This window comes from Rattus norvegicus, chromosome 6, assembly GCF_036323735.1.
Source record: "Rattus norvegicus strain BN/NHsdMcwi chromosome 6, GRCr8, whole genome shotgun sequence".
NCBI classification, from domain to species: Eukaryota; Metazoa; Chordata; class Mammalia; order Rodentia; family Muridae; genus Rattus; species Rattus norvegicus.
Genome location: NC_086024.1, coordinates 779,548 through 791,749, shown reverse-complemented (window position 1 = coordinate 791,749; position 12,202 = coordinate 779,548). Strand labels below are relative to the sequence as shown.

General features: G+C 41.3%; 1 protein-coding gene across 1 annotated transcript; it reads right to left on the bottom strand.

The window, feature by feature from the left end:
* Positions 1–2,682: 2,682 nt before the first annotated feature.
* LOC134479297 (uncharacterized) lies at positions 2,683–11,029 on the bottom strand. Its single transcript, XM_063262721.1, has 2 exons — positions 10,730–11,029; positions 2,683–5,221 (listed from the first exon to the last, which is right to left on the bottom strand). Exon 2 carries the CDS (start codon positions 5,152–5,154, stop codon positions 3,406–3,408), a length of 1,749 nt encoding a protein of 582 aa, XP_063118791.1. The 5' UTR covers positions 5,155–5,221; positions 10,730–11,029; the 3' UTR covers positions 2,683–3,405.
* Positions 11,030–12,202: the final 1,173 nt, after the last annotated feature.

Sequence of the window (12,202 nt, the reverse complement as noted above, 5' to 3'; positions counted from 1 at the left end):
GAACCTACTGTATTCACCAAGATACTTAGATTCCGTTCGTTAAAATGTTGCTATATATTGAAAATCACACTCATACAAGCGTTTCCCATTGGGAACTCACTGAATTCCCCAAGAAATTTTGATTCCATTCGTGAAAATTTTTCTATATCCCGAAGAATCCACTTATTACTACTGAGGACTATTGGGAACTGACGGAATTAACCAAGTTACTGAGATTCGGATCACCAAATTTTGATAAATCTTTAAAAGCACACAATTACAAGAGTCTGCTACTGGGAACTGACTGAATTCACAAAGAAACAGTGTTTCAGTTCTTTAAAACTTTGCTCTATCTTGAATAACAAGCTTATTACATGCAAATCCTATTGGGAACCTACTGTATTCACCATGATACTTAGATTCCTTTCCGTAAAATGTTGCTATATATTGAAAAGCACACTCATACAATCATGTCCCATTGGGAACTCACTGAATTCGCCTAGAAATTTTGATTCCATTCATGAAAATTTTCTATATCTCGAACAGTCCACTTATTACTACTGCGGCCTGTTGGGAACAAACCGAATTAACCAAGTTACTGAGATTCGGATCACGAAATTTTGATAAATCTTTAAAAGTACACATATCACAAGAGCGTTCTACTGGGAACTAACTGAATTCACAAAGAAACAGTGTTTCAGTTCGTTAAAACGTTGCTCTTTCTTGAATAGCAAGCTTATTACTTGTGAATCCTAATGGGAACGTATTGAATTCACCATTATACTTAGATTCCGTTCCTTAAAATGTTGCTATATATTGAAAAGCACACTAATAAAAGCATGTCCCATTGGGAACTCCCTGAATTCGCCTAGAAATTTTGATTCCATTCCTCAAAATTTTTCTATATCCCAAAGAGTCCACTTATTACTACTGCGGCCTATTGGGAATTAACTGAATTCACCAAGTTACTGAGATTGGGCTCACCAATATTGATAAATCTTTAAAAGTATACAATTAAAGAGCCTGCTACTAGGAACTGACTGAATTCACAAAGAAACAGTGTTTCAGTTCGTTAAAACGTTGCTCTATCTTCAATAACAAGCTTATTACATGCAAATCCTATTGGGAACCTAATGAATTCACCATGATACTTAAAATCCGTTCCGTAAAACGTTGCTATATATGGAAAAGCACACTCATACAAGCATGTCCCATTGGGAACTCACTGAATTCGCCTAGAAATTTTGATTCCATTCGTGAAAATTTTTCTATATCCCGAACAGTCCACTTATTACTACTGCGTCCTATTGGGAACTAACTGAATTCACCAAGTTACTGAGATTCAGCTCACCAAATTTTGATAAATCTTTAAAAGTACACATATTACAAGATCCTGCTACTGGGAACTAACTGAATTCACAAAGAAACAGTGTTTCAGTTCGTTAAAACGTTGCTCTATCTTGAATAACAAGCTTATTACATGTGAATACTATTGGGAACCTACTGTATTCAGCATGATACTTAGATTCCATACCATAAAATATTGCTCTATATTGAAAAGCACACTAGTACAAGCATGTCCCATTGGAAACTCAATGATTTCGCCTAGAAATTTTTATTCCATTCGTGAAAATTTTTCATTATCCGAACAGTCCACTTATTACTACTGCGGCCTGTTGGAAACTAACCGAATTCACGAAGTTACTGAGATCCGGCTCACCAAATTTTGATAAATCTTTAAAAGTACACATATTACAAGAGCCTGCTACTGGGAACTAACTGAATTCACAAAGATACAGTGTTTCAGTTCATTAGAACGTTGCTCTATCTTGAATAACAAGCTTATTACATGCGAATCCTATTGGGCACCCACTGAATTCACCATGATACTTAGATTCCGTTCCTTAAAATGTTGCTATATATTGAAATGCACACTCATTCAAGCATGTCCCATTGGGAACTCACTGAATTTGCCTAGAAATTTTGATTCCATTCGTGAAAATTTTCCTATATCCCGAACAGTCCACTAAATACTACTGCGGATTATTGGGATCTAATTTTATTCACAAAGTTACTGAGATTCGGCTCACCAAATTTTCATAAATCCTTAAAAGTACACATATTATAAGAGCCTGCTACTGGGAACTAACTGAATTCACAAAGAAACAGTGTTTCAGTTCGTGAAAACGTTGCTCTACCTTGAATAACAAGCTTATACATGCGAATCCTATTGGGAACCTACTGTATTCACCAAGATACTTAGATTCCGTTCGTTAAAATGTTGCTATATATTGAAAATCACACTCATACAAGCATTTCCCATTGGGAACTCACTGAATTCCCCAAGAAATTTTGATTCCATTCGTGAAAATTTTTCTATATCCCGAAGAGTCCACTTATTACTACTGAGGACTATTGGGAACTGACGGAATTAAACAAGTTACTGAGATTCGGATCACCAAATTTTGATAAATCTTTAAAAGCACACAATTACAAGAGTCTGCTACTGGGAACTGACTGAATTCACAAAGAAACAGTGTTTCAGTTCTTTAAAACTTTGCTCTATCTTAAATAACAAGCTTATTACATGCAAATCCTATTGGGAACCTACTATATTCACCATGATACTTAGATTCCGTTCCGTAAAATGTTGCTATATGTCGCGCCCACCTCGACCAGCAAGGAAGACGCAACACCGTTGGATCCTTCTCAATCAGCCTTTATTGCAGGAACACCTAGTTGATGATACGGGGACCCCGGGGAACAAAGGCACTTGCCTTAAGTACAAAACAGACAGCATGGCTAAGGACTTGTCCTCGGGGGATTGGTGGAGTAAAGACATCTTATTAACATGCTTATCAACTATGACCTAGTAAAGATGTCAGAAGAAAGCTAAAGGTGGTAGTAAATACAAGCGACCACTAGATGTCAGTGCTATAGATAAATGCTCCCAACATCTCCCTCTTTTTTGTTTTATTAAAAGATGAGTCCATTAGGTGGAGGTAGTGGTCTGAGAGAGATCAGACATGCCTCACAGAGTGCCCAGCTCGGCCATGACGAGCCACTCCTGTAGTTAGGACTGCACCCCAATGGCTAGAGATGACTGAAATGTACAACACACCGTTCTGGGCTATTGGTGTGCTAATAATAGGGGAGAGACAGAGCAGAGGGCCATGGGACCAGCCCGAATGTACAAACAGGGCAGGGCCACCTCTGTTATGACTGGTCTAGATCTGGGTGTCACGTCAATACACGTCATTGCTCCTGTCTTAGGTCGTTCCTCTCAAAACTCGGCCTTACCCGTCACTGGAAATTAACCCTATCGCCACCGGGCTCCTGGCTTAGGTCCAAGCCTGAGGAAAGTTGCCCTTCTCTGGACACAATGACCTCACATGACAGTGACAAAATACGATCTAGGGCGAACTCTCAATCTTTTAGAGAGGCCAGCCACACACTGGGAGAAGCACCGCTCTCAATGGCCGCCATAGCCTGGTAATCAATCGCTTTGTGTCTAGCATGTTCTCGTTTTAAACGGCAAAAAAGCCATAGGCATACTCCACATCCCAAGAGGACAATGGCCCCCCAGGCAAACATGCCAGCCCATTCTTTGAAAAACGAGAAAGCATTGGTGATCCACGAGGTGAAATCCCCAATCGAGATGGGTTCCATTCTGGTGTTGTTAAGGACAGCAATCTGCATCAGCAATTGTCTTGATAATTGTTCCGCTTCCATGGACCAGTTTCCTTTCAAATAATTAGAGATTTCTTTGCTCTGTTGAGAATACTGAGAAAAGTTAGCTTTCAATGGAGTAACACATAAGCCTCTAAAGGAGGAAACGCAGGACAGCTGCGTCATATGATATAATGCCTCAATTTGTTCTTGAAGCAGATCTATTCGTTGGTTAGCTAATAGAAAGCCAGATGTCAAGTGGGTATTGAATTCTTCTTGTATCTCCAATGCTACTGTGGTTCTTTCTACAATCTTATTGATAGACTCAGCCGTCTGTATTTGATTAGTCATAGCAATCGCGGCTGTTGTAGCTGCAGCGGCTGATAATACAATGGCTGAAATTATAGCTGCCGTAATACCAAAATCCCTTTTAGTTCTTAATAAATGAAGTATGGGAAAATCATCCGGATTTGCTACTACAGGGATAGGCACAAAGGAGGGAATCTTTACAATCACTGCGGTATCATTGGTGCCATCCCAGCATTCAGCTAAATAACAAACTACGTCAGAGCTATTGCAATTTAAAGCATAATCACTTGCATTAGCGCTTATCAGAAAAAAGAAAGGTGGTCTAACACATACTGGAGCGCCAACAGCAGCATCATTAGCTATTAGGCTATTAATCTTAACACCTACTAAACTTGTATTGTTATTGGTTCTAATGGCTGAAATGTTATATAATGTAAATTCTTCACCTAATAATCGAGCAAAAGGAGTTAGAGATGTGTATGCTCCCTGCTCATTAGATAATACCCATTGATACCAGGGCCAAAAATTACGTTTGCCAGTCTTATTTCTCTTCCTATCATATTGGGCATTGCTAAGAGGAGGGGAAAATTCAAATCCCGGTAGGAATTGTTTAGGTCTATGGAACGGACTCTGATATGGGGTAAATTTAGGTGGAAAGGCTTTATATGGGGGGCAAGTAGGTAGGACTCTACGACAGGTAGAGTTAACCAGTTTGTGAATGCCTTGCCCCGGGAGTGATGGAAAGCTACCATTATGCATCATAATCAAAGTTGTAATGTACGAATTAGCAGAGTTATCAATTGATGTATCTCCATTGCCTGAAGAGGCCCCTTGTGTAATTTTACTCAGAGCAGCCTGGATGGCTCCAGTGCCCATAGCACGGTTGCTCACAGGATCTAACCAGTTTGCCAAAGTGGTCCTTCGCAGCCATATACAAGGCTGGGAGGAATTTCTAAGAGTGAAACATAAAGTATGTAACAGTGAAAGATTAGTGGCAGTATATCGTTGAGGCAATTCTCCACTAGGCACTATACAAGGAACATCACGCAAACAGGATGTGGAGAAAAAGGTTGGCAAAACAGTAGAATTGCTATGAACTGGCATAAGTACTGGCCAGGATCTGGCGATAGCCCACAGCGTGAGTGAATCAACCTGGATCATCATTTCCAGTAGTAGTAGTAGTATTCGTAGTCTCATCTTCACGAATAGCAGGAGGCAGTTTGCGAGTCAAACGTTCAGGCACCCAGATTGGATTGTCTTGATTCTGTGGAAAAACACAAACAGCTCCCCTAGATCTCGAAATTACGGGATCTGGGCCACACCATTCACCAGTTAAGACATCCTTCCACTTTACATCTGCATAAGTCATGGGTTTCGTGGCTGCATGGCGATCTGCAGCAGAGCGGCCATGCGCATCCAAAATTAAAAAATTTAGAGTAAAGAGAGCTAAAGACAACTGTTCTTTTGGTGTCCTGCCATAGGCAATTCCCCCTTTTTGTTTTTGTAAGAGCTCTTTTAAAGTACGATGTGCTCTTTTCACAATTCCTTGACCTTGGGGATTGTATGGCAATCCTGTAGTATGTTTGACCTGCATTGTTTGGCAAAATGTCTGAAAAGACTTTGCGGTGTAGGCAGGTCCGTTGTCTGTCTTGAGGCTGTCAGGCTTTCCCCAGGCTGCCCACGCCTCTAAGCAATGACTAATGGCATTACGAGCCTTCTCACCAGTCATTAGAGTGGCATGTATAATGCCAGAGCAGGTATCAACAGAAACATGTGCATATTTTAAGTTTCCAAACTGAGATATATGTGTAACATCCATCTGTCAGAGCTTTAATGGAATCAGGCCACGAGGGTTAATTCCCACCTGAGGAGGGTGGTGAAATTGAACACAATTCTGGCAACGTAATACTACATCACGAGCTGTAGCTCTAGAGATTTTAAATTTTTGTTGAAGAGTGAAAGCAGGAACATGAAACTTTTGATGAAATTCTCTAGCAAGATCAACTGGAGCTGTATGAAAAATAAATTCTCTGCGAGTACTAGCATCCACCAAAGCATTATTACTGGCCATGGGACCAGGCAAATTAGTATGAGCTCGAATATGTTGTATGAAAAACTTATTTTTTCTGGCCCAAATTAATTTTTGTAATTCTAAAAGAATTTGACATACTGTACTAGTCGACCTAATTGGCCCTGCTATTTCAAGAGAGCGCACAGCGTTGACTACATAAGCAGAATCAGAAATTAAATTAAAAGGATCATGAAATCTTTTGAAAACCTCCAATACAATTTTGTATTCTGTAATTTGGGGGGTGCCTGGATTGAATTGAATTAAAACTGGTTCTTGAGAATTAACCATATAGGCACCTACACCTGTTTTGGAGCCATCTGTATAAATATCTAATGCTCCAGACAAAGGCTCTGAGGCAGTGACCTTAGGAAAAATTACTGGATGCTCAGTAAAAAATTGTAACAAAGGATCCTTAGGATAATGATTATCAAACTCTCCGTCAAAACTACAGCGTAATATAGCCCAATCATCTATCAAGGCACACAATGTTTCTACCTGAGTTGCAGTATATGGTACAATAATCCTCTTTGGTAAGATGCCAAAATGTTGAATGTAAGATTTAACACCTAACATAGCAAGCTGCGCAACAGCAGAAGGATAGTATTCAAGAGTCTTATTAGGAGAAATATGAGGATAAATCCACAGAAGTGGTCCCTGTTGCCATAGCACCCCTGTAGGCTGACGAAAAGTTCTCAGTATACACAAAAAAAGATCCTCATTTTCCTTGTATCTTCTCAGCATTGCCTTTTCTAGTCCTCTCTCCACTTTCCTTAGAGACATTCGTGCTTCCTCAGTTAAAGCACGGGGTGAAGTAAGCTGAGAATCCCCTTTAAGGATCTCATAGAGTGGTTGTAAATCTGCATTAGGTATGTTTATATAGGGTCGAATCCAATTAATACTTCCCAGCAACTTTTGAAAATCATTTAATGTTTTTAAATGATCTTTTCGTAATTCAATTTTCTGAGGGGAAACATTATGAGGAGTAATCTTTGTTCCTAAATATTCTCCGTTTTTGTCCATTTGAACCTTCTCTGGTGCTATAAACAATTGATTACTTTCAAGCGTCTTTATCACTTCAGCATAGGCCGTTTCTAGGGTACTACAGTCTTTAGCAGAAAGCAATATATCATCCATAAAATGTATTATTCTCAATTTTGGGAATTGATCACGTATAGGCTGTAAGGCTTTTCCCACATACAGCTGACACATAGTAGGGCTATTAGCCATACCTTGAGGTAAGACTACCCACTGATAGCGCTTATCGGGCTCTTCATTGTTCATAGAGGGTAAGGTAAATGCAAATCGCACGCTATCTTGCGGGGCAAGAGGGATGGAAAAAAAGCAATCCTTTATGTCAATAATAATAATAGGCCAATTATCAGGAATACTGGAGAGCAAAGGTAAACCCCTCTGTATGGGGCCCATTATTTGCATCTGAGAATTGATAGCTCTTAAATCATGTAACAATCGCCACTTTTCTGATTTTTTCTTAATGACAAATATAGGTGTATTCCAGGGCGACGTGGATGGCTGTATATGTCCCAATTTTAGCTGTTCAGACACTAATTCAGTAGCAGCAGTTAATTTCTCAGAGGATAAAGGCCATTGAGGAATCCACACATGTTCCTCTGAAATCCATGTAATGGGTATGCTTCCCTCAATGGCCCCTAGGAAAAACCCAGACCTGTTCTGTCTCTTTTTGATTCCAGTAGCACTGGGTCAACTCGTCCTTGTAAATTTTTTCCCAAACCTTTTTTGGGCATGTAGCCCATTTTAGTCATCATGTCCTTGGCCTGTGGAGAGTACTCATTAGTCAGCCTCAAGTCCAGATTTATTAAGACATCTCTGCCCCACAGTGTCACTGGAATGTCTATGATATAGGGAGTAAACCTTCCTGACCTTCCTTCTGAATCCTCCCATGTCAATTCCTTTGAGCTAATTAGAGGAGCCATTTCGTACCCAAGGCCGCGTAGGTCCCGAGAAGATTTTTGTGTAGGCCACCTGGATGGCCAGTCATGCACAGAGATAATGCTACTATCTGCTCCAGTGTCTAATAAGCCAAGAAAAGAGCGTCCTTCCACAGTCAAGGTTAACATTGGACGATTGCCAAGCTCTAATGAGATGAAAGCAAATCGGGAGCCTGTAGATCCCAAGCCCCTATCTCCTCTAATTCTATTATCAGCAGGAAAATGTTTATGCAGGCTGGGTAGAAGCAGCAGCTGGGCAATTCTGTCTCCAGGGGAAATAGCAGAAATTCCCTGGGGAGAGGCTACCAGGACTTTTACTGTGCCCAAATAATCAGGATCAATTATTCCAGGTACAACGTGTAAGCCTTTCAGGGCAGAAGAGGAGCGCCCCAACAACAGCCCAACTGTATCTTTAGGGAGAGGTCCCTTAAAATCTGTGTCTATAGGCTGTACTCCCATTTGGGGGGTTAATACGAGTCTGGTGGTGGAGTGGAGGTCCAGTCCTGCGGAGCCCTTAGTGGCTCTCCTAGGTCCTTCGGGTGGTGAAGAGAAGGCCAGGACCTCCGTCTGCTCTGTCCCTGCCTGTCGTTCTGTAGAGCCCCATATATTTGAGGGCCCTGGGGACGTGGGCCCCGTCGTCCGTTTTTTGGCCATGCACTATCATCTCCTGTCACCAGAGGTCGGCCATTTAAGTCCTTTACAGATCGACATTCACTTGCCCAATGGTTCCCTTTTTTACAGCGAGGGCACAAGTTAGGTCTTTGATGTTTTTTAATACTCTGTTCCTTATTACTTTCAGGGCATTGCCTTCTGTAATGCCCTTTGTGGCCACATTTGTAGCAGGTATCTGTAGAACCCTTTCCTTTTAATTGTATCATTGCCGCTGCTAGTCCAACATTAGTTAATGGCCCGCCTATCTCCCTGCAGACCTTCATCCAAACTTCCAAACCTTTATGTTTGTACGGCGTTATAGCAGACCTACACTCCTTAGTACACTGTTCATACACTAGTTGTTTGATAAGAGGCATAGCTGTATCAGGGTCTCCGAAAATCTTAGTGGCGGACTCCACCATGCGGGCTACAAAGTCTGAAAATGGCTCAGTGGGTCCTTGCAGAACCTTGGTAAGGTTCCCAGAGACTGCGCCTCTATTAGGCAATGCTTTCCAGGCTTTAATTGCTATGTCATTAATTTGAGTATAGACCTGATCTGGATAACCAGTCTGGTCCAAAGCAAATCTGCCTATTCCCAATAGCATGTCAGCGTCCCAATGTCTCTGAGGGTCGGCTCCTGAAGCCAAGTTGATTGTAGCCTGAGCGTTAGCATTTTCATAAAGAAAAGATTTCCAGTCCAGGTATTGACCCGGAGAGAGACAAGCTCTGGCTAAAGTCCCCCAGTCTCCAGGGGTGAGACAGTATCTGCCAAGAGTCTCAATTTGAGCCATAACAGAGGCTGCGCTGACTCCATAGGTTTTGACTGACTCTGCTAATTGTTTTATTGTCTTAAAGTCAACAGGTTCATGATGTCGCTGCCCGTTTGCATCCAGAAAAACTGGAAAACTCAGTCCTAACTCTTTCCACACTTCTGGGCAAAAAGAAGTACCTCTTGCAGACTTCACCATTGTTTTCCTTTGAAAGTTATACGATGGTGCAGGAGGTGCTGTTGGCATAATTGCCTTCTTATCTAAGTCCTTGGCTTGTTTCTGCACAGCATAAGTGTTTGGCCAGTCAGAATGATAAATCTCTTTCTCATAATGAGCTACCTCCTCCTCAAGGTCAGCTAGGTCACTATCACTAAATTCTGAATCACTAGACATCTCCAAGGTCAATGCCTTTAATGAGGGATAAATTTTCTTTATTCCTTGATCATGATTACTTTTCCCGCCTTTGTCTGTCCTCTCCTTGATCTTTTCTGTCTTTTCTCTTACCTCTTTTCCTCCTTTTCCTTTCTTTCCCTCCTTCAAAACTCTCTCTCCTTCTGACATACTCTCCTGTTGTTCTGTAAGGATTCTCTGACCTGTCCTAACAGCTTCTTCACATCTTTTATCTTCCAAGCAGGCACGGATTATACGCCAAAGCGGCTTTGTCCCTGGTTTAAGCTTGCCCACAGTAGTCTCCTTATCCAGATCTTTTCCCAGCCTCTCCCATGCTCTCAAAGTGAGCGACCCTGACACTATAAACCACGGGGCACAACGGTTACACTCATCAAGAAAACTCAGCAGGATTTTCTTTTCAATTTTAAGCTTACGCTGACCAAGAAGCTCCTGAAGAGCTGACAGGAGCGGGGTGGAGTGCGAGCTTCCCATGCTTTTACGACCTTATTTACGATCGATTTACGAGCAAGGCGAGCTGGCGAGCTGGCGTGTTTATTTACACACGATCTTGTGGCTCATCAGTGGACTCTTCCCAACAAATGCATTCATGCCCTGGACGGTGGCAATTCAGACAGAAGCAACACCACAACACAAAAAGAGTATAAGGCAAAAGTGCTAGTCCAACCCACAAAGGATCAAATGGAAAAGACAACATTACCGTGCTCCACAAACCCCTTTTTGTCTCTAAACCAAGGCTATCATTGTCCCTGCTTTTCCAGAGAACTTTATTGTCCTACCAGGGAAGTTTTACAATCCCTTATCCCGGAGCTTTACAGTCCCAATTCTAGGAACTTTACCGTTCCACTTCTAGGAACTCTATTGTCCCAATTCCGGCAACTAATTTGCCCCTACTGGGAACTTACCGGCGCCGACCGTCCTGAGGCTGAAAAAGTTCTGGATCCAGACGAGAAAAGATAATTTTCTCGGGTCCCCGTACGGGCCACCAGTTGTCGCGCCCACCTCGACCGGCAAGGAAGACGCAACACCGTTGGATCCTTCTCAATCAGCCTTTATTGCAGGAACACCTAGTTGATGATACGGGGACCCCGGGGAACAAAGGCACTTGCCTTAAGTACAAAACAGACAGCATGGCTAAGGACTTGTCCTCGGGGGATTGGTGGAGTAAAGACATCTTATTAACATGCTTATCAACTATGACCTAGTAAAGACGTCAGAAGAAAGCTAAAGGTGGTAGTAAATACAAGCGACCACTAGATGTCAGTGCTATAGATAAATGCTCCAAACAGCTATATATTGAAAAGCACACTCATACAATCATGTCCCATTGGGAACTCACTGAATTCGCCTAGAAATTTTGATTCCATTCATGAAAATTTTCTATATCTCGAACAGTCCACTTATTACTACTGCAGCCTGTTGGATTGGGAACTCCCTGAATTCGCCTAGAAATTTTGATTCCATTCCTCAAAATTTTTCTATATCCCAAAGAGTCCACTTATTACTACTGCGGCCTATTGGTAATTAACTGAATTCACCAAGTTACTGAGATTGGGCTCACCAATATTGATAAATCTTTAAAAGTATACAATTAAAGAGCCTGCTACTAGGAACTGACTGAATTCACAAAGAAACAGTGTTTCAGTTCCTGAAAATGTTGCTCTATCTTCAATAACAAGCTTATTACATGCAAATCCTATTGGGAACCTAATGAATTCACCATGATACTTAAATTCCGTTCCTCTAAATGTTGCTGTATATTGAAAAGCACACTAGTCCAAGCATGTCCCATTGGGAACTCACTGAATTCGCCTAGAAATTTTGATTGCATTCGTGAAAATTTTTCTATATCCCGAACAGTCCACTTATTACTACTGCGGCCTATTGGGAACTAACAGAATTCACCAAGTTACTGAGATTCGGCTGAGCAAATTTTGATAAATCTTTAAAAGTATACAATTAAAGAGCCTGCTACTAGGAACTGACTGAATTCACAAAGAAACAGTGTTTCAGTTCGTTAAAACGTTGCTCTATCTTCAATAACAAGCTTATTACATGCAAATCCTATTGGGCACCCACTGAATTCACCATGATACTTAGATTCCGTTCCTTAAAATGTTGCTATATATTGAAAAGCACACTCATTCAAGCATGTCCCATTGGGAACTCACTGAATTTGCCTAGAAATTTTGATTCCATTCGTGAAAATTTTCCTATATCCCGAACAGTCCACTAAATACTGCTGCGGATTATTGGGATCTAATTTTATTCACAAAGTTACTGAGATTCGGCTCACCAAATTTTCATAAATCCTTAAAAGTACACATATTATAAGAGCCTGCTACTGGGAACTAACTGAATTCACAAAGAAACAGTGT

What these genes read in the sequence shown, in the direction of transcription:
- LOC134479297 (XM_063262721.1), bottom strand. Translation starts at nt 5,154, where the DNA reads ATGAGACTACGAATACTACTACTACTACTGGAAATGATGATCCAGGTT.